We start from the raw sequence: 23,175 nt of genomic DNA, 5'->3' as shown, positions 1-23,175 counted from the left end.
CCAAGAAAACAAGCAGATTCATCCTGGAGAGGATTAAACCAAGCTACTCCTTGGAAGCAAGGATGCTGGGGCTTCGTCTGATACATTTTGGACATGTAAGGAGAGACAGGTCCTTGGAGAGGGACATCATGCTTGGGAGGGTGGAGGGACAGCACAGGAGGGGAAGACCCTCTAGGAGGTGGACTGATTCAGTGACTGGCGTAATCGGGATGGGTGTGTCAGAGGCAATGAGATTGGCACAGGATAGAGCACTGTTTAGGGCTGTTATACATAGGATCGCTATGAGTCGCAAACAACTCGATGGCACATAACAACAACAACATTCACAATAGCCAGAACATGGAAACAGCCCAAATGCTCATGAACAAATGGGTAGAGAAACTGGTATATCCACATGATGTAATCCTACACAGCACTCCGGAGAAATTATTTTAAAAAAATACTATATAACATGGGAAAGGTTGGGGAGTATTAATGCTGAGTGAACTAACTCAGTCTCACAAAGACAAATAATGCATAAGATTGTAATAATATTGTAAAAATAGAAGGATAACTAGTAGTAAAATGTGCATTAAAGCCCAAAGAGGGAAAGGGAAGGAGGGAGGGGAACTAAGGGTGGAGAAGGGGGAAGACACGGGGTCAAAGAGTTTGGTGGGCAGAGGGAGGAAAGGGGTAAAGGAATCAGGTAAGATCCAGCAGGCATCTGAAAAGACGGAGGTCAAGGTAGGCATAAATCAATGGTGATTCTTTTTATAAGACACAATGTATGGGCATGATTATATGAAATACAAGGTGAATGAAGAACTAACACTAATCTAAAAAACAAAAAAAAAATGCAAGCTATCCTGAGGGGACAAACGTGGATAGTTTTCCACAGCCGTTTGAACTCACTAAGGTTCCCCCTAGGAGAAAGATAAGACAGAGCAAGTGCTCCTGGAAAGAGCACAGTACACGGCGCCTGTGGGCATGCTTGAGTTTTCTACATTTACATCAATTTAGATATTCTAGAAGGTCCCTAAACAAAAACTAACCAAGATGATCGCAGCAGAACCCCCACTGGTATCACCTTGATTCTGCCTCCTGGCAACCGCTGACCAGATCGCTGTGGTTCCTAACGGGAGCAGAATGCCTACTGGTCACCAAAGGAAGGGCTGGTGGGTTTGAACTGCTAACTAACCCTTTGGTTAGCCATCTAATATCTGTCCTACTATTCTCCTGTCATTGCTGTTGGGTGCCTTCAAGTTAAGTCTTATTCAGAGCAACCCTGTGCACAACAGACAGCCCTGCCCGACCCTGTGACACCCTCACAATCTGCTGAGCTTCAAGGCCATTGATGCAGTCGCTGTGTCACTCACTGTCCTAGAGGGCCGTCCTCTCTTTTTCTGACCGTAGCTTGATGATGTTTTCCAAGGACAGGCCGCTCATGCCCACAGGGCCAAGTCTCACTATCTTTGTTGCTAAAGAACATTCTGGCTGCCCTTCTATCAAGACAGGTCTGTTTGTGCCTGTGGCAGCCTGTGGCACACTTAAAATCACAAACAGCACAATCCAAAAGCATCAGTTATTCTTTGGTCTTCCAAAGAATGCGGTCCAGGTTTTGAATGTATGAGGGGACTGAAAAGAACCATGGCCTGCATCTGGTGCACCCTAGTCCTCAAAGTTCTCTCTGCCATTTAAACACTTTCCCTCTTTTTTTCATTCATTATAATACTTTAAAGAGGTCCTTTACAGCAGATTTTCACAGTGCAGTGCACCCTTTAGAAACTCTCTAGCTTAATGCTTATTTATTCATCTTCACGTGCATATATATCGTACGTGGGGATCTGTAGAGATTAATGTCGAACTTACTCTCTTGATAGCTCATAAAACTTTGATTTAGGAGACAAATAAGAAATGGCAACATTGCAGACGTACATTGTAGGCCCACTGGGCCATCCAGCCTGCGGCATGGTGAAGCTGTGGTGAAACGGAGTCCCTGGTTTGGGTAGCATGGCAAATGGAGTCACACAACCGTGGTTGATGAGCGCAGTTATCTGAACTGGATTTTTATCTTTTTTCCTTTTCAGAATTTACAGAAGTGATTTCCACTTTGCCTTTCTGTTTAGGCCAGCCAACCTGCATTGAATTATAAGATGTTTTACAGAAAATTTTGACTTTTAACACAATGACAGTGCACCTGGATTGGAGTGGTGTGGAAATACCCAGCAGGTTCGACCACTCGCTGTTACAAACATGGGACAAAATAATGTATCTTATGGTTTTCTAAGCTGTATTAAAAACAGACAAAACAAAAAGCACTACTGTGTCGGTTCAGATTCCTAACAGCTCAGAGGAACTGCCCTATACCATTTCCAGGCTGTAATCTTACCAATTTTACAATCTTAAAAAACAATTTAAACAAGTTAAAAATCCTAAAAATTGTAAAAACGGGTTTGGAGAAACATACCAACATTTTGCATAGAAGCCAACGCTTAAAGCCCTGGGACACCAGCCTTATTTAGTACATTGGGTCCCTGGGTAATGTAAACGCTTAATGCACTTGACTGCTAACCGAGAGGTGGGCATTTGAGTCCCTTCCCCCCATCCCCAGAGGTATCTCGGAAAAAAGGCCTGGCGATAAACTACTAAGACATTACGCACTGGAAAATCCTGTACAGAAGTTCCACTCTGACCCAAATGGGGTCGTCAAGAGCAGGTGTCAACGTGCCGGTAACTGGTTTTCACTTAGCATCTGTTTTCAGCTTTTCTTCACATGAGCGGCAGCACGTCAAGCCTTGCCGAGCTGTCACCGGCGTCACTGCACACGTGCTCTTCCGTCGTCTCCTGGGTAGCTGAGTAACACGCCTGCCCCTTTGCCCACCTTTCAGATCCCTCAGCCCCACCAGCTCCGGCCCATCTCCGGCTTGCAAACTCCACCATCAACAGTGACGGAAGCGTGACCGTGACGGTGGTCTGGGACCTCCCAGAGGAACCGGACATCCCAGTGCATCACTACAAGGTGTTCTGGAGCTGGACGGTCGGCAGCAAGTCCCTTGTTCCTACCAAGAAGAAGCGGAGAAAGACTGCAGACGGGGTGAGTGGGACCCTGGAGGAGCCGCAGAGCGGGGCGGTGAATCTCTGGAAATGCCCTGATCTTGGCAGAGATCCAGGGATAAGGTTGGCTTGCATGAGGAGGTTTGGAGAATGGGGATCCTGTCCACGGTTGAACCTTGGTCTTGACCTGTTGTGATTACTTGTCACCTTGTCGACTGTGGCACACAATGACCGTGTGTGCAAGTAGTAAACCCTCCCCCCTTGGAGGTTTCAGGGCTGTGGTCGCTCCAAAGCTGATCAGCAGGTCTGTGTTCTGAGACACTGAGATAGCGCTGAAGGATGAAGGGTTATGCCCGCACACGTGCTGCCTTGCAGAGCTCCCCCATGACGGGAAAGACAGGCCCCTGGCCCCTCACAGTGTCCCATCTGCAGTCTGATTAGTGCGTCCCCAGCTCCCCCATGATGGGAAAGCCAGGCCCCCGGCCCCTTTCACTTGTCCCATCTGCAGTCTGATCAGCGGCCCCCAGCTCGGCCTGCGCATGCTCTCCTCCTCACCGCCTCCATCAGCCATATCTCTGGAAACCAACACCCTGACCATTGGTGAGAAACACTGGAGGACGATGCCATCGACAAGTGATGAGCTGTGTGCAGTCCGTCCTACTAATGAAGGGATGTACAGAACACTGTTTTCATCACAAGAATTTCAATTCTTTCTTTCCTTAGATGACAGAAAATAGTGTGTGTCGAACCACCTTCTATTATGAGATTCCTATGATAGTGGACATGCCATGGATGCAGTCACTGTGTCAGTCTGTCTTGTTGAGGGTCTTCCTCTCTTATGCTGACCCTCCACCTTTCCCAGCACAATGTCTTTTTCCCAGCAGGGCCCCCAACCCCGCAGCACCATCCTTGCCTCCAAGGAGTATCCTGCTTGCACTTGGTTAACCACTCTGCCACCAAGGCTCATTGAAATCTGCAGACCCACAGTGCTGTAAGGTCAAAACCAACTTGCAGCTGAGCCGTCAGCGGGTTTCCAAGTGTGCAGATCACAGGGGATGAGCTTGCCCATCTTTCTCCTTCGGAGTCACTCGTGGGCGCAAACCCGAGCAGCATGGGCTTTGGGCCAGTGACAACCCCCTAGGATGTGCTCCCTGAAGTATGGAGAGGGGCGTGGAAGTGGACGTTTCCAGGGGGCCTGAGACAGTCCCTCTGTTTGACTAAGAGTGCAGGTAGCTAAAACAATTTCTGAGCTTTTTGATGAAGTCCTTTTTCAAATCACTAAGGCAGGACAGCCTTCCTGGTCTGGAACGTTTGTGGACACACAGGCTGAAGGAGCTGACAGGCCCCACGGAGTTGCGTGCATTTCTGCAGCCCAGGTGAATGCTGTGGAAGGTCCCTAGACCTCAGATGTGTCCCTTTCCTCGCAGGCCCTCAATGCTGCGACCCTGGAACACCTGCAGCCCGGCAGCAGCTATCTGGTGGAACTGCAGGCCGTGTCGTACTGGGGGCAGACTCGCCTCAAAAGCCCCAAGGCATCCCTTCACTTCACCTCCATACAAACCAACAGTAAGTGGTCCTATAGCCTCTCTCCAGCAGGTTGGGTGTCATCGACGACCACATTGCGTGGGACACACCAGTAGTGTTTCCTAGGCTGCCATCTATCCTCCAGGGTTCTATCCTATGGAGCCACTAGGTGGGTTCAAAGTGCTGGCCCTTTTGTTAGGAGCCAAACACTTAATCCATGCACCACTAGGGCTCCTTCTCTTTGTCCTAGAAAGCACCACAGAGTGACTTTCTGAGTTGGAAGTGTTTGACAATAAATCCTCAATCATTTTGACCACAACTTTTTGTTCCGGATTGCTATCTACTGACCACTCAGTGCTTTACTGTCGTGATGGAAATGTAATAAGAATATTTATCAGGTATCATGCACTTGGGAGCCCTGGTGACTCAGTTATCAAGCGTGCAGGTGTTTGCCCAAAGGTTGGTGGTTCGAACCGACCAGCCTGTCTGTGGGAGAAAGCCACGGCCATCTGCCTCCCTCCATAAAGAGCAGTGTCTCAGGAACCCTGGATGGGGGGGGGGGCTTTCTCTGTTATAGGGGCTCATGGTGAGGCTGACTCAGAGGTAGGGTCATACACAGAGACCCACTGTTCTGTGTTTCCTTTGATTCCTTGTATGTGTACATGCATAGGTACTTTGAAGAAGCTTTAAACTTAGAGTCCTCAGATTGACTACGAACCAAATAGTTGGAGGTTCAAGCCCACTCAGCTGTGCCTTTGAAGAAAGGCCTGGTGATCAATTTTTGCAAAATCAGTCATTGGCATTTTATTGTTCTGCGGCGGGGAAAGGTTGGCCCTGGTTAGGGCTGTCCTGTGAGGGTCCTGACTCAGGGTTCAGAAGACAGGGTCTGATGGGCAGAACAGGAAAGAGGGGCCCCCAGGGCGGGAGCTGCGGAGCCTGGGAGATGCCTTCCATCATGGCAGTGGACCTGAATGAGCAAGACCGTGTTAGGAGTGTGTTTGCATCCAGGCCAGTCTGGCTTCGCAGGCCAAGATGCCTGCGTGCTAGTCCTTATCTCCCACCACCTGGGGCAGGATGGCCCCAAACGAACATGATTGTTTGAAATGATGCTTTCAAGAGAGTTCCAGAAAGGGAGCTTCCTGCCTATGTGAGAAATGAAGTCTCCTTAGGGCGTGAGTGCATGTGAAACCATCTGTGATTTGTATGCATGAGACTGGGGGCCATGGAACTTTTTACACAGAACTGCCATGAAAAGATTTCAATGTGTTTAGTAATTTCATTATTTACAAATAGTCATCAGATTGAAAATGTATGCCTATTAATGTTTCTATTACTATGCCCCATGAAGGAACGCTTCTTATTATAATCCCATATAGATACTGCATACGGGTTCTGGTGGGGCTGTAGTCCCAAAATGTGGCTCAAAAGGCTAGTGGTTCGAACTCACTGTCCATTCTACGGGGGAAAGATGGAGCACTCTGCTTCCAAAAAGTTCTGCAAGGCTGGGAGACCCCATGGGGGCAGTTCTACTCTTTCCTGTAGGGTTGCTGTGAGTCAGAATGCACTGGAGGGTGGTGGGTTGGAGTTGTCTTTGGATGGTACAAATTCCTAATGTACCCCGCTGCTAGATGAAAGTTTGAAGGCTTGGGGCCAGACAGGTACTTTGGAATAAAGATGTGGCAATCTACTTCCGGGAAATCAGCCATTGGAAACCTTATGGAACATGGTTAGCCTCTGATGCATGTGGGGTTGCCATGAGTTAAAACGGACCCGTTGACAACTGGGTTGATTCTCAAACCCTTAGACTGGCCCCACTTGAAGCATTTCCATCAGATACTCCCTACTTGGGGCTTGATTCTGGGCTATGGGTTTGCAAAGATGCATAGCAAAGAGCCTAGATAATGGGGTGCCTAAACACAGCCTGCACTACCTTGATGGTGCCCAGCTGCTTTTACTGCCCACTCTAACCAGAATCACAATAGAAGGCTCTGGTAGAGCGAGGGGAGAAAAGGCCAGCAAAAAAAAAAAAGCATCAAAAAATCCCATTGGATAGAGACTTGCAGAGCCCTGAGCCTGCAACCCTTAGATGCCCTTCAGTCTGGAACTGAACCCGCCTCCAAGAATCGTTTTTCAGCCAGCCAACAGACTGATGAGGTGAGTAATACCAGAGCGGAATGCACGCTGCAGTCCAGCCAATAACACGAGACAGAAAGGGCATCATTTGCTCCAAATTAAAGCTCAAAAGACAGGAAAGGAATGGAACTGGGAATCCAGGGCAGAAGTGGTGAGTAGAAAATGAATTTGCCCTGTCCCGAACTTTCACCGAAAACGCAATAAAAAGTTAAACCCAAAAAAATCCACTGAAGACCAGTACAGTATCTTATCTGACCAACTGAGAGCAAAACTGAATAGATCAAAGGCTGCTCTCCACTGGAGGATTAACAGATTCTGAATGGATGGGAAGTAATGGAAGAAGAATTGTTCAAGAAGCAGTGGGCTGCAGGAGGAAGTTCAATGTCTGTCAGGATTTACAGCCATGTGCTATTCTTCTGGACACTGGGAAACAACTACTACAGGCATGGTATTTCACCGCAGACCAACTGCAATTAAAGAATCTTAATTACAACTCTGTAGGGCAAGCAAAGGGAAACTGAAACTGTACTTCAGAGCAGAAGAGTAGTGAGTGTCAGCTGAGAGACTGCTGCTTGAACTGTAATCTTCCAAGTCTGTAGGTGTCATGACAGACTAAATACTGTTACAGAAGGAGTCCTTGAGATGAGCGAGAAACGTGGCTTACGTTAGTTGCTGACTGTTCCCTAGGCTGACTGACCCTATGTTGTGTAGGTACCTCATGTAATGGCAACGTTCTTCTGCTTCTCACAAATGGGTGTGGGGTGGAGAGGCAATGTCACCGAGATCCTGACCTTTGCAATACAGTCAAGTGAGCCAGTGCTCCCCCTGTAGGAACAGTGCAGAAATTAAGCAGGCTGTTTCTCTGTTGGAGCTAAGACTAGTGTGGTTTCTTGCTGCCAGTGAAGGAGATGCCCATCTCGGTAAGAGAAAGAGTCTCAATGGTGGGCTCACACACAGACATGGTTGTGAGGAGAGGACAGAACACGACCAAGAGACGTTTCTTTCTCTTATACCTGCAGACACTGTGCTAGTTTCATAACACACCACTTGGATTCAGATGGGGCCTTGCCACCCACACTGAGTTTAAGCTTAGGATTTTAGGTGTGGGATTTCCCCATACAGGTGTGTCATTGCTGATAAAACAAGAGGAAAACCCTCTTTCAAACCAAAGCTTGTTTAAAGGCACAGATTGACTTTCTAGGCATTAGTGAGCTGAGATGGAATGGCACTGGGCATTTTGAATCAGACCATCCTATGATCTGTTATGCCAAGAATGACAAACTGAAGAGGAACAGTCTCAAAAAATGGTATTTCAAGATCTGTCCCCAAGTGTGATGCTGTCAGTGGTAGCATAACATCCACCGGTATACAAGAAAGACCAGTTAAAGCAACTTCTATTCAAATATACATACCAACTACTACAACCAAAGATGAAAAAATATAGCATTTGTACCCACTTTTACAGTGTGAACTTTATCAAATATGCAATCCAAAGACATTATTAATAATTGGTGACTGGAATGCAAAAGTTGTAAACAAAGAACTAGTAGTTGGAAAATATGGCCTCACAGACAGAAATGAGGCCAGAGATTTCCTAAGAGGGTTTTGTACAATGATTCATTCATTGCAAATACCTGCTTTTATGAAAAGCTATTACTGGCATAGGCCTCACCTGACAAGAATAAACAGAAAGCAAATAGACTACATCAACAGTCAGACTGTCATTGGAACCGTTATTAGAAAATTGCCAATGTCCCATTAGCTATCAGAGCATCATCAGTAGAGCTATCTTTTTTCCTAGGGCTCCCTTGCTTAGAAGCACAGCAGTTAAATAGCAGCTGCTAACGGAAAGGCTGACTTTCGGCCCATCTGGCGGGTCCTGCTCCCATAGAGTAAATGAAACCTCACCTTACCGCCTTTGAGGCAGTTCCGACCTACAGTGCTCCTCCATTGGGTTTCTGAGGCTGTAAGTCTTTACAAGTGGACACTGCCCATCTTTCTCCTGCAGAGCAGCTGTTGGATTCAAACCACTAACCCTTTGGTTAGCAGACTCACACATTACTTTTTATATCACCAGGGCACATTGGGCCATACAAGTTAGAATCAACACAACTGCCCACATCCATCAACGTTTGGGCAATTTGGAATTTCGACAGAAGGAAGCCAAGGGAGAACAAATTATAGAAAACTGTTCAATATTGGAGAAGTACAGCAATGTTATAGACTGAACTGAGCACCCCACAGTAAGAATCAACTTGCCTGAACTCTGCTTCTCACTGGTGTAGCAGTTTTGCAATACCACAATCACTCCCGTGCCATGATCTGTATGTGATCAACTTGCAGGGAGATTAATGTGGGATATGCTGACATGATCCAAAGTTAGGGGAGTTTTTCTGGGGTGTGGCCTGCAGCCCCGTTTACCTTAGAAGAAATGAAATGAGAGAAGTGATCAGAGAAGGGGAAACGTGACTACCACCAAGAAAGAAGAGTGGAGTCAATCATTTATACTTGAGGTCCCTGTGCCGAGAAGCTCCTAGACCCAGGTGAAGACTGAGACCAAGAGACACGGGGATATACAGGGGATGCTGGGCTCACCGATGGTGAAAGGAGACAGAGCCTTAAGGGAGACAAAGCCTTCCCCTGGTGCTGGCACCCTGAATTCAGAGCAAAAGCCTTCTAACCTATTAGAGAATAAATTTCTGTCTTTTAAAGCTTCTCACTGCAAACCCCTTCTGTTCTAGCAGCCCTAGAAAACTAAGACAAGCACTTTTGGTCTCTGGTCACCTTGTGAGGCCCCAAGAAGTGAATCCCCCTAAGGGCTTGTGGAAAGTATGGAAGGACAAGGAGGGTGTAGGAGTCAGAAAGAAGGCATGCTGCTGCATTCCAAGCGAAAGGAATCAGAAATGTAAACACACAGATGAACCTGAGCAGTTTGAGGAATTAGATTTTATACATGGTACAAGCAGGAGAAGGTGCAGCTCAATTCAAACAGAAAAAGGAAACAGAATCCAGACCCCGATCATGACACTCAATGGAGACACAAAAAGAAACCACCTAGGAGTGAAAAGCTTAAAGTACCCCATTTAGAGAACTAGCCTATCATGCCTCCTATTGGACATGGGCCTCGGGGGATTGGGATCAGTTGCTGTCAAGTTGGCTGTGGCTCATGGGAGGGGCATTCTTTGGACATCAGGACATCATGGGGAGGGAGAGGTCCCTGGAGAGGGAGGTCATGCTTCCCATGATGCTTGTTTCCTCTGGCAGGTCACAGTGTGTCCCCTGTTATTCGCTAACATGATAATTCATTCTTAGTCACAGCTTTATTGTCCCTTCTTTGTAATGAATGTGTACAGAATGAGTGTGTATGCACCTTCTCGTGTAGCCTTTGCAGCCCCGCTTTCTGTATTATCTCATATCGAAGCAGCATCTGCCCACCACACTCTATGGTTCGTCAGCCAGCCTGTGAGCATGCGTTCCCAGGACAGGCACCTTCCACTCCGACTGGTGCTTCCCTTCTCATGTCCAGCACAGGGCAAGGTGGGGTTAACAAGGAGAACAGTTATTGTGTACCTGGCCTGGGTGGACGCCTCCCATTTTGGATCATAGTTTTCTAGAGCCATGTCTATTCATTCGAGAGCTATAGCCCCAGCTTCTAGCTCAATGCCTGGCATTTAAGAAACCAGTAGCTACTGAGTAGGTTCTCCGCCGTGTTGACTCCACATGTCCTGGAGGAGGACCCTGCTCCACAGGGTCTTTAATGGCTGATAGTTAAGACAACAACCACCTGGCCTTTTCTCAAGACTCCTCTGGGTTGACTTTGTGGTGAGCAGCACACCACTGAGCGCTGACTGAAGGACTGGATGAGGACAAAAACATGCCCCTCTGTCCTGTTCCTCTTCCTGATGTATTGTCTACACTCTGCTCTTTTCTGATGGCTGGATATTTGGTTTCACGTCTGTCAGACTTCTGGCTGGCTGGCGCTAATTGAAGCAGTGCGGAGATGAGTTGTTGAGTGCTGACGGAAGTTGGCATTTAACCACTGTTGATTCAATTTGGAATCTTTGCTACTAATTTGACAAAATTGGACTTACCCTGAGTATTGACAGGTAATGTCAGCATTTCCATGAAAAGGTAAATTGCTTCCATTAAATGGTAATTTAATTATTTTTGTAATATTTGTTTCATAACTATATAAAGATGTTCTATGGAGAGAATGATTCCTTTTCCTCCCTAAAGTGAGAGTGTCTTTGTACCATGGTGAGGGCATGTGGATTGTCAACCTAAATACTAACATTACCTCTGTTTTTAGGAATTTCAGTGTCTGATCAAGGCAGAGTCCTCAACGAGCAGGCAGGGGTTTGCAGCTCCATCATAATTTACATTTAAAAACTGGCAACAATGTGAATCACTAAGAAAAGGAAATTAAACACTTTAGGTTGTTTGATCATCTTAGCTCAAACGCTGTGCTTTGACCCTGTTGTAGAAGAGCCACTGGGGAAGACTAGAAAAGGGGTGAGTCAAGTCCAACCCCCTCTTCAGAGACGACGTCCTACTCGGCTCTTGGAAATCGGGGCTCCTTTCTACCAGGACAACCAACTGCAGGTCAAGGTCTACTGGAAGAAGACTGAAGGTGCGTAAGCCATTCTCGGGATGTTGAGGCCTCACAGTGCTGGTGAGGCCCCTGTGACAGCAGACTCCTCGGGCCATGGGACTGACATTAAATGAAGGAGTCCTCAACCAGATACTTTTTTTCTTCCACTTTGTCTCAAAGTCTGAGTAGGTTCATGTTGACTCCTGGGAATTCTTATGACATTTTAAAACCAGCAAAAGAGTTCTTGTGTACTGAGCATATGAACCTTTGTCAGCCTCACACATTGCAAAAATCTCCCACCGTGAGCCACGCGCGCCTTTTCCCCTTTCTAAATGGTCCTTACTCATCCTTTTCCAGCAAAGTCACTGAGAGACTTGACTTTCTTGTCTTCTGGAAGTTATGTCGTCATACCTCTCACTGCCTTTGACTAGTTTCCACTCGGAACTAGCTGGGCTATGGAGGGGATCAGAGTTTGGTTTTTTATTTCCTATTGATTTCAAGTGGCCCAGTATCATTTATTTAGAAATGGTCCCATCCACAAAACTCTGAGTCACCACCTCTGTCTCTATTAAATCAAATGTATACGCATATGTGTATATATAGAGAACTACAGTGGTGTAGTTTATAATGCATTGGGCTGATAACCAAAAGGTCAGCAGTTCAAATCCACCAGGAGCTCCTTTGGAGAAAAGCTACTTTGTCTCCCCTATAAGGCTTTCCAGCCTCAGAAATCCCATGGGGGTGGGGAGGGGGTGAGAAACAGGACTCCAAGTCAGAAGTGACTTGACAGCAAAGGAAGAGACTTCCTAGTGTGTCATCTGGCTTATCTTTCCACTTTGTGCAAATACCTCCCCAAGTACCCACTGTATCATTAAAAATAATCCTGGCCAACAGGACCAGAGGAAGCCCGACTACCTTGAGACGCCACAGTGCATGTGTGGCAACCCAGTGCCAGGTTTTCGAGAAGTGTGTCTTGAGAAAGATCCTATTGTACATGGTACAGTCTTTCTCAAGTTTATTCTCTTCATTTTTGTTGCAGAAACACCTACTGGGTCCAAACTGCCAACCTTTCCGTTAGGAGCCGAGCCCTAACCTCTTATGCGGCTGGTGTTCTCTGCTTGTACACGCGATATACTTTACATTTATACGAAATAGAAGAAACCCAACAATACTGTTGTTTATCAATATTGTTGCTTGTCAGTATTTATGGAAATCCAACAATACTGTTGTCTAAATATACCCTGTGAAAGCTGGAACCTCTACAAGGTGGAAACTTGGGGAGTGGGGAAGCTAAAAAATTTTTTCAGTTAAAAAAAAAGAAAATCCACAGAAAAGAAAGAGAGCATCTTGTCAAGGTAGAAAGTTTGTGAACCCCAGAGAAAGAAAACAGCCCTGTCGAGGTGCAGCTCCCCCAGACTTCCCTGTAATTATAATTACCCAAGTGGTACCATCTATATGGCACGTCTTGGGCAGCGTTCTTACGAAAGGAATTGTGCTGTCTATGAACAAGGTGTCTCACATACTTTGGGCATGTCGTCAAGAGGGATGAGTCCTTGCAAAAGAAAACCCTCAAAGAGGTGGATTGACACAGTGAAACGGAGCGAGAGGATGAGGTCGTGGATGGGGCAGGACAGGGCAGAACTCAGATCTGTGCTTCACAGGGTCGCCAAGAGGGTGGGGGGCTCGATGGCACCTAACCATCGCCACCGCCCTGTGGCCCGGCCAGCAGAGCTGTGTGCAGGCCGCTAAGCAGAAGGCCTCCCTCCCTTGGTTTCGGGAAACTTGTTCTGATGGGGCTGTGCTCATGGCCCCCAGTGGGTGTGCCGTGTCCACTCACCCTTCCTACAGATGAACACAAAGCCGTCACCTCGGCTGAGAGCTCGTCGAGAGTGATGGCTGGGAACTAGGGGGACACCTCCTAATTGAAACACAATTCCTAAGACCAGGGGAGAATCAAAGAAGGGACAAGTCAGTCAATGTTGGTGACAGTGTGGCTCAGTGGTAGAACCCTCCCTTCTCTGTGTGGGAGGCTAGGTTCAACTCCTAGCCAAGGCCTCTCCCATCAGCCACTACCTGCCTCAGTGCAGGCTGGTGTGCTGCTACTCAGCACAGGTTTCAGCAGAGCTCCCAGACCAACATAAACTAGGAAGAAAGGCCTGGCAGTCTGCTTCCCCAAATCAGCCTATCTAAAACCATCTTGATCATGGTGGCCCAAAACTTAAGTGACCATAAGGATGGGGCAGGATGAAGAAGAGTTGGTGGCTGGCTCTGTGGCAGCTCCACTAGCCACCTGGAGTTCACAATATGTCCATTTCAATTCGTAAAACATAAATAGGGAATTTGGTTTCTTTGCTACAGTCTCGACATTTTGAGTGCTTACATGTGAGTCGTAAGGCGACTCGATGGCACATAACAACAACAACAACATGGCACGTGGTTACTGCCCTATTTGTCCCTTTGGATAGCACTGGCCTCGAACACCCAGCCAGCCACAGTTACAGATCACGCTCATTGCCAACTGCTGTGAGGACACAGGAAGATTAGTGGAGGCGCCTCCCTGGTGAGCCTGCTTCCCTGCTCTTCCTAGCGGGCTGTCCAGTGAATGAATGAATGGCTCGCGTGCTCACTGACTTGTTCCTGTGCATACTGGAGGATTCTTTTGAAGAAACCCCTTGACGCCAGCGGTGTAGAAGCTAAAACTGCTCCGAAGTGTGCTCTCTTTTAACCAAAGGCTGCCTGTGCCCTCTTTATGTCTGTTGATTTTCTCCTATTTAAAATTCGTCTTTTCTGCTTCCAAAGCGCTTGAAGCAAGTTCCCACAAGATCTGCCCCATGCCATCAAAGCCTGCCCCTCCCCGCCCCCGCCAAGTGGGCCTCCATCAAACAGAACCCCTTGGATGAGAAAGATGTTCAGTGCCAGGAAAAGTGGCCAGGAGGGTGGGGGACCCTGCAGAACCCTTGCACAAAACGGAGGTGCCGTTCCTCCCTTTTAGTCTTACCCCCCACTTTACTTTCCAAACAAAGAACTGCTCCACCTCTTTATGGAAACACACTGCCCTGCCTTCCCTAGGGGCAGCTGGTGGGCTTGAACCCCCACCAGGCCACTAAGGCTACTGGAGCAAGCCAACAAACAACAAAATCCACTGTCATCAAGTTGATTCCAATTTATTGTGCCCTATTGGGCACAGAGGACAAAGGCCCTGTAGGGTCTCCAAGTCTGACGGAAGCAACCGCCACATCATTCTCCCAAAGAATGGCTGGTGGCTTAGAACTACTGACCTTTCTCCCAACGCCTACCCTACTGCGCATGTTTCAGTGGGGCCAGCTGGTGAACAAGACAATGCACACATGCAAGGGGGAGGGAAAGCTTCATCACAGCAGTATCAGTTAGGCAGGGAATTGGGCTAAATGTCCCTTTTCCAAGTTAGAGGAAGGTTGGGTCAGCCCCACTCACATTGTGGGAGGATAATCTTTTCCAACACAGTGGCTGCTCCAGTTAACAGGCCCAAGTATGTGGGATGAGGTTCTATAGAGCACTCTGACTGCACTTCTTCAGGCAGGTTATGGTATATTCAGTGTTTCTCACCAACGCCACAACTTGAAGGCATCAGTTCTTTTCTGGTCCTCCTCCTTCACCACTCTACTTTCACATGCATTTGAAGCAATTGAAAACACCATGCATTGGGCCGGGGCACCTTGTGTTTAAAGTGACATCCTTGCTCTTCAGCATTTTAAGGAGTCCTGAGCAGCAGATTTGTGGAATGAATCTGTTGCTTCATTTAATTTCCTGACTGCTGCTTCCATGGGTGTTGAATGTGAATCCAAGTCAAACAAAACCCTTGACAGCTTCAATCTCTTCTCCAGTGATCACAATGTTGTTTATCTAGGTTGTTCTCTGTGTTCATGTGTTTTGATACTGTAGATTCTGCCATCAACCGATACCACGTGCAGTGGTTTCCAGAACTATGTTCCCACAATGAAACAGCCAACTCTGAGAAGTCATCTGGCACCACACACGTAAGTATAAGATGGTGCTGTTTGACTCTTAAGTAGTTCATAGTCTCATGTTATCTCAGTAAATGATTGGTGGAAGATACAAATAGTGCCTATGGCAATGAGGGGACTAAGTCTCATGAGTTAGATGATGGATATAGATAGAAAAGAGATATATAGATGTCAGATAGATATGGTACAAATAAGATAGCAAGCTAGCTAAGACAGACAGACAGATATAGATGGACGATAAAGAAACACATGACTGATATGATACATGTAGTTGTGTCCCATTGAGTCAGAACTGACCCATAACTGACACACAGTGGGATTTCAGAGGCAGTAAACCCCATGAGAGGAGATTGCCTGCCTGTTTCCTGTGGAGCACCTGGTGGATTTGAACCCTATTCCTATGTGTTGGCAGCATAATTCCTTACCACTAAGCCACCAGAGCTCCCTGGTAATAAAATACACAGGTGACAGATCTGACATAGATTAGACAGAGAGCCGCCATTGACTCCTCACTAGTTCATGGCCGGCTTGTGTGTTATGGAGCCACACGGTGCCCTGCCCTTCACCGCCTCCGCAGTCACATTCAAGTCCATCATCACAGCTCTTGTGCTGATCCACCTCAGCCAGGGCCTCCACTCCACCAAGCATGACATCTGCTTCCAGCAGTGGACCCTCCTCATTATGGATGTGTCCAGGGCAAGGGGTGAGACAGCCTTCTACCCTATCTGCTGGGTTTTCCAGGCTTTTCTTCTAGTCTGTCTTAGTCTGGAAGCTCCACTGAAACTTCATCACGGAGGACTCCTGGTTTGTGAAATATCACAGGCCACAGTTTCCAGCATCCTGTCAACACACAGCCACTGCAGTGTCACAGCCTGACAGGTGGGGGCGCTCTTACAGTGAGCACATATTGGTCCTAACAGTCGCTTGGCATCGTATCCATTAAAACCATGGAAAGCTCACTGTTTGGGAAGACACGGTGAACCCTAAAATGCAGAGCTGAGACACTTCTCAATGACACTCCAGATCAGCAGGTGGGACACATGTGCATTTCATCGTAATGTCATAGAGCCTTTGAGTTCTTTTCCAAATGCTGTCCTGGCACAGTGGGTGAGGAATCACGTTACTGTCCTGTATTACGTTACCAGTCTCATCATCCAGTATCTCCTAGTCTCCCTGTCCCTGGCCGCTGCTGCCTCATTCCATTAATGAAAGCGGATTTTATCCCTATATGATGCACAGTGTTTTGCCCTTTAGCTGTAGGATTCATAGGTGACAGCTCTGTCGATATTATTGAGGCCACTGTTCCACATATGGGGAGGCTCTTGCACACATGTTATAGAGCAGAAGTAGTGAACAACAGAGAATAGTTATGAGGACATTGCATTCAAGAGTGTTGGTGACAGCAAGATGGATTACAGTGCAGGGAGGATAAGAAAAAACGGCGCTCTGGGCGAAGCGTGTTATGTATTGCAGTGCCAACTGAAAGGTCAGGAGTTCGAATGCAGCAGCTGTTCCATGGGAGAAAGATGGCCAACTCCTTCCATCAACATTTATAACCTTGGAGACCCAGTAAAGGGAATTGGCTTGAGGGCAGTAGAAGTGGGAGGCGTTGGGGTTTGGGGTGCGGGGAGGGTTAGGGTTAGGGTTAGGTGGTTTTCCAAAATCCTTCTGATCACATCCTTTAAGAAAAACTAGCTGCCGAGTTTGCAGAAACACTAGTTGCATTTGACTAGTTCCAACTGAAGTTGGCCTTTTTCTTTATCATTAAGTCCTTTCCAAAGCCAGAGGCCTTGAGTAAAATAAGGAAGGAGCCGTTTTAGAAGTGGACACTGTTTGAAAAGCAGAGGGAGAAAGAAAGAGGACGTGTGCTTGCTGGGCTTGGGTCCATCTGTGCCTCCCTACTGAACCAGACTGTCTTGCTCCCAGGAGAACTACATCCTCCTCCAGGATCTGGCCTTTTCCTGCAAATACAAGGTGCTACTCCAGCCTGTCCGGCCTGTGGGCCCCGCCAGCGTGGAGGCGGCTTTCTTCACCACCCCACCCTGCTCTGCGTTCAAGGGGAAAAGCCACAGGCACCCCAGCTGCCCTGGGGAGGCAGGTTCGTGTGGCTGAGGCGCCCTCGGGTAGCATGTTCGTTACTTAGCGACCTGCTTACAACCCATCCGGCTGTCATGCCATGAGATGATGAGTTAGCCTGCCAGCCTGGGCGTCGGACTGTATGACTGTGACACGGTTCTCATTCTGACATCACTGAAGTGACGCTATGTTAGCACAGGCCACTTGTGTTTCGGAGGTTTGCATTGTAAATTATTTCTTTTTCATCCCCAACTTTGTCTCCTAAGTTACCTCACAGGCTCCCCAGTCCTACCAATGAGCCCCCAGCTCTCTGCTCTCCTCATTTGTCCCTGCTACGTGCTTCCCCCCAGGGAGGACCCCAGGCCTGTGCAGTTCCCACTGGCCAGGGTCTGAATGTTCCCCGCCTCCTCCTGTCCCCAAAGAAAATCTTGAAAGGTCATTCAGGAATGTTCGAAGCACATAATACAAAGTGGTCAGACTCAGATCCCACGCCACCACCCCCCAGCACAGCAAAGGGAGCCCCCTAGTCTCCCAAGCACACAAAAGTGACATCGCCCTCCTCCTGTGGTCCAGTAAGTGCAGCAGCATGGTGGCAAAGTTGGGGATGCTTTGAAAATGACCAGAATAGGGCACCGAGGCAGGACGTGGGCATGAGCTGCTGGACAGTCACCGCAGGCAGCCCTGCTCCCCGCCAGCCTTCAGTGTGTGAAAACATAGTATTTATGCGCAGAGTAAGGGGAGAAGTAATGCGAGGTCTGCCCTCTATCTCCGACCTCAGTGAAGCCAGCCATCCCCTGTCCCCTCCCGCCCCAGGGATGGAAAGCAGCCCAGCCTGGGCCTGTTGCCCCTCCCTCCCCGTCACCCCATCTGTGCACCTGCAGGCCGAGTCAATGCCAAAGTGCTCGCCAAGCCGGAGAACCTCTCTGCGTCCTTCGTGGTCCAGGACGTCAACATCACAGGCCACTTCTCGTGGAAGATAGCACGTGCCAGCCCGCACCAGCCCCTGACTGGGTTCCAGGTGACGTGGGCGGAGGTCACGACCGAGAGCCGGCCCAACAGCCTGCCCAACAGCATCATCTCCCAGTCCCAGATCCTGCCTTCGGTAGGTGGTGCTCGCCTGCGCACGTGCTGTTACACTGTGTGCCGCGCAGAGCCCTTTGCCAACCAAAAGGTGGGCCATTTGAGCAATCCAGAGGTGCCTTGGAATAAAGGCCTGGCGATCTACTTCCTAAAAGTCAGCCACTGAAAACCCTATAGAACACAGCCCTACTCAGACACATGGGGGGTTCCATGAGTCACACAGCTGCATGACAACAATTTTGGGGTGCCATAGAGTTGAGCCTGCTTTCTACCTTTTCATGTTCTCAGAGTGTTTGCGGGTACCATGCACATCAGGACTGTTACTGTGAGTAGAACACAGACTCTCACTCTGACCCACCCAGGTCTATGAGTGATGCAAAATGAGGTGCCTGAGAAAAGTGGGCGAGGTGAGCCCTCCTGCAGTGTGAAGGAGGGAAGGCCTGGCAGTCAGAAAGATGAGAGGCAAGAACAGCCTGGGGAGCAATGGGGCTCTGTCGTGGGGATCGCTGGGAGGCAGAACTGATCAGGCAGCAAGGGCCCTGTTGACTCGGCTCCCCGAGGCATCCAGCCATTCTAACAGACTGTTGCGCACACCTTGCATCCAAGTGTCCAGCCAGCTGTCCTCTAGCTTTGTTAACCCCGTGCCCTCCCGCTCCAAATGCAGTTGGCTTGTCTGAAGTGTTAAATTAGGGGGGAAGCAAAGCTCTCAGAAAGCCTGTTCCTCATCCTTTCTTCCCTGTGGGATTTGGCTGGCGCCCTGACAGTGGCCTGTCTCCCAAGCCACTTAATTTCTTGGCTTGGGGAAAAAAAAAATCACGTGTGAGCTTTCACCCTCTCTGTAAATGCCCTTAGGCTATCCAAGTCCTGCTCCAAAATTCAAAAGCAGAGGAAGACAGGGAAAGAAAGAAGTCCCCTGTGGGCCAGGAGAGAAGGGCCCAGGGTTAGAAAGCGGCCAGTGGAACGCACACAGGACCAGGTGGCTGATCCCGTGAATCAGAGCACCAAGAATTCCCATCACAGGGTGTGTGACCTAGAACCCGAAACCCTGGGAAAGGGTGAGGGGAGTAAGAAAGCAGGGTCTCCTCGGGGGTGTGGGTTTTGAGAGGCACTCGGCTGCAGGTGGAGGCCCACCTGCAGGAGGTCCCGGCCCTCCACCCCAGGGCCTCACGTGTCGTGCACCCCTGACGAGCGCCTCATTTCCACTGTCTTGTCAGGATCACTACGTTCTGGCGGTTCCCAACCTGCGGCCGGCCACGCTGTACCGGCTGGAGGTGCAGGTGCTGACAGCAGCCGGCGAGGGGCCAGCCAGCATCCGCACCTTCCGGACCCCCGAGCTCCCATCCTCTGTTCACAGTGAGTGCGACTCGGCTGGGGTGGCAAGATGGGGGGAGTCTGCATGGCGCAGTTGGGTACGCGGTGCTCACCAGCCCGGAGGTCATAGCCATGGCCGGGCAAACCCTGAGAGTGTAATCCTATGTGGCCATGTGTGGGGTCGCTGTGAGTCCACTCAACAGCAAGCAGGTGCTACCCTGCTACCCCAAATCCATCAGCTGCTCTGTGGGAAAGGCGGACAGGCTTCCCGTGTGAGTGGCGGCCTCCGGGGTCAGGTAGGAGCCGCCCCGGCCCAGAGGCAGTGGGCTCAGTGCATAAGCAGCTCCACAATGACGCCTGTTTCCTCACTTCTCAGGAACGCATCTCAAACACCACCACCCACATCATTACCAGACACCTCCGGAGAGATACTGAGAATGGAACCGAGGCTCGCTTGTGGAGCTGTGGAGACGAGACCCATGGGTTTAGAGCAGCAGTCGGTACCCCCGGAACGCCCCCCCCTCTGTCATGTTAGTACAGAAAGTATCCCTGTCTCTCCCACGCACCACCGGGAAGATGCACGCTGACCCCTGCAAGAAGGCAGCCAATGAAGAACGGGCTTAGGGAGTGTTCAGCCTCGCCCCCTAGGAATTTCCTCCACACACGGCCTCGCCAGGCTCTGCTGAGGTCCTGCAGAACTGGGGTGCCACTGAATCGGGGAGCCCATGCTCAAAACGAATGAGCGGAACATACACAGTTGGCATGCGGATCGAGCATGGGTTTAATCAACACACTGCGTTGTGCTTTTGAGGACAATTTGAGGACATCGACTGAGCTGCTGAATCTGCTGAGCCCCACTGATCATATTATTAAAATCATTCCCAAGATGATGTTTCCCGGCCTGTGATTTTTAACTGACAATTTATCACCTGAAAAAAACACTAGTTTCCCTAAAATCACTTCCCCTGTGAGCAGCCTGTGCCCCTCGTGGTGCTGGGGTCACAAAGGGCCCATGTGAAAAGGGAGGTGCGCAAACACGCTGCTGCGTGGGCCACGCCCTGTTACCATGCCGACTAGATTTCTGCCTTGGGGAAAAGAAAAAAAAATCTTTTATTTATTTCATATTACTCAATATTTCACCCCATAATATGAGAGACTGCCTTAATATGGTTACTTATTTCTATTTTTTCTTTTTTCAAAGCAGAAAACAGCTGTGGGGTCACTTTGTCCTGGAGACTTGACCTATTTGAAAATTCACACAATCTGTTCTTGAAGGGTATAATTCCAGCTGGTGAGCTGTTTTCAGTCTTTCATGAGCTATGCCCTCTATGAGTCACAGGAAGCCATTTGTATGTTGGGATATTCTCGCTGATGTCAAAGGGGCTTTGACCGCTAGACGAGAGTTACTTGCATTTAATTAGCTTCTCCTCTTTCAGTTCTGTTATATCCTATTATTTGCAAAGTCTCTCGTGCTCCAAATGACTCCTTTATGGCATTAGGTGAGGTTAAAAACACGGTTTCATTCTGTAGTAGTATTGCAGGATCTACTGGGAAGACCTCAAACAGCAACACTTCATTCCAACTTTCTTTAGAAAATGCACGCGCACACACACACAGTGTGAAATTATCTGCCTACTTGCAGGCAGGTACTCTAATTCATACAGGCACACACACGTTCATGTGTGCACCCCGATACAAATCCCCAAGGAGATTGTTCTCACAACTTGCCAGTATCCAAGAAGTCTACTTTTTTTGTCCACTAATGTTGATTCTCTGTTAAAAGAGAAATGTATCAAAATTAAGCTATTTGAAAATGTCAAGGCTTCCTAGTTTGCATACCCATCCAAAGCCATTGGGGAAATCATTAATGGTAGACTGGAGGATTGGATTGGAGGACTTGCCTCTTGTCATTTTGGGCATTCCTCAGAGTGTGTATCTTCCTGGCCATTGTTACCAATAGCTCACAACTGCGTGACAGCAACATGTACAAAACCCTGGTGCCATCAGTGGATCTCCACTCATAGCAGAAGAACCACAGACCTGGAGGAGGGGCTTTCATTCATAAGCAGCAACCTGCTAAGAGCTATCTGTAAGACTGGCCCCTGTCTGTTAAAACACCACTAGTTGAAGATGTAGGTTTGCAGCTTCATCTGCCAGCACGCTAGTCCCGGTGGACTGGCCCATGGTGATCTCTGGAGCACTCCTGGATCCTATGCTTCCTGATTTGTCCAGAGAGGCCAGTCCCTCCTTGATGGAAAATTCTCGGAAACTTAGCCAACACCTCAAAACCTAACTTCATACTGATTTCCTCCAGCACCACTCTCAGCCTCTGAAACTTTAGTTTTAAAAAACCATCAAACGTTGAACTGGCTACTTACTGCCTAGGTGTTGCCTCCTGGACCTTGATGTCTCAGAGCCTAATTGCAGTATTTAGGCCATCAGATTTTGGTACCACTGTATGGTGAAAATGACCAGAGTACACAGATGCAAAAGATTACTATGCTTTTACATGCTTAATTTTATGAAATAGAATTCTTTTTCTTTATCTAGACAGTGGACATTGAGCAAACTATGCTTTTAGTTCAGATAAAAATTCTAAGGCTTATCCCTTCCCTAACAAATTGAAAACAAACTCTTTGGGGTATCTATTTTTGTTCTAATAAACAACAATTGAAGTTTTATTAGTGTCATAGGAGGAAGACACTCTTAATCATCTCCAATAATCATAAAATGAAAAAAGTTATTTCAATGTCCCAATAAAGCAATAAAATCTGATGGTCTTTTGAAAAAAATCTTACTTTTGTTTCTAATCCTCTGATAGATTTTATTGAAATCACATGCATTGATAGAAAACTGTTTACTGTTTAAGAGAGCTCAACAAAAAAAAAAGAAAAAAGAGAGCTCAACAAAACAATCACGTCATTAAATGAAGGTGGTAACTAGATCCACACTGCAGTTCTATGCATTATTTTTATTTGCCACACTAACTCTTTAATCATGACTTTATCTGTACAACACCTATTTCAAAAGGAGGTCTGGTGGCGTAGTGGTAAGGAATTGTGCTACCAACCCAAAGGTACGTGGTTCCAGTCCACGAGCAGCTCCATGGGAGAAGGGTGGGCAGTCTCTTCCTGTGCAATTTACTGCCTCTTGAAAACTTGCTGGAGCGTCCACCATGGATTGGTTCTGACTCAACAGTACTTACCACCACTGCCTTTTTCAGAGTGGAACTCATATAAGCAGTTCTTACTAATGAATACATGCCCACTGATGTCCTTAATGGCTTTAATATGACATATGAGACAGGGAAAGATTTCTGGAATATTATTTTCAAAATGTTTATGAAGTCAAGTCCAGAGCTGAAAGCCAGGGTCCTAAACTCGAGCATTTGGCTGCCGACACGGAGCAAGTTTCTGACCCCTG

At 48.1% G+C, this 23,175-nt stretch overlaps 1 protein-coding gene across 1 annotated transcript in view; it reads left to right on the top strand.

Moving 5' to 3' along the window:
- The window catches only part of KAL1 (Kallmann syndrome 1 sequence), a 129,838-nt gene extending 109,651 nt beyond the window's left edge, over window positions 1-20,187 (top strand). The window contains exons 7-14 of the mRNA XM_006892353.1: window positions 2,868-3,073; window positions 4,461-4,599; window positions 11,174-11,320; window positions 15,203-15,297; window positions 17,212-17,383; window positions 18,243-18,463; window positions 19,656-19,794; window positions 20,129-20,187. Coding sequence (XP_006892415.1) covers window positions 2,868-3,073; window positions 4,461-4,599; window positions 11,174-11,320; window positions 15,203-15,297; window positions 17,212-17,383; window positions 18,243-18,463; window positions 19,656-19,794; window positions 20,129-20,187 — 1,178 coding nt within the window. The remainder of the gene's footprint in view (window positions 1-2,867; window positions 3,074-4,460; window positions 4,600-11,173; window positions 11,321-15,202; window positions 15,298-17,211; window positions 17,384-18,242; window positions 18,464-19,655; window positions 19,795-20,128) is intronic.
- The last annotated feature ends 2,988 nt before the right edge of the window (window positions 20,188-23,175 follow it).

Source organism: Elephantulus edwardii, unplaced genomic scaffold (genome assembly GCF_000299155.1).
Source record: "Elephantulus edwardii isolate Elephantulus edwardi_28Jun2011 unplaced genomic scaffold, EleEdw1.0 scaffold00115, whole genome shotgun sequence".
NCBI classification, from domain to species: domain Eukaryota; kingdom Metazoa; phylum Chordata; class Mammalia; order Macroscelidea; family Macroscelididae; genus Elephantulus; species Elephantulus edwardii.
This window is presented reverse-complemented; position numbering and strand designations above follow the sequence as displayed.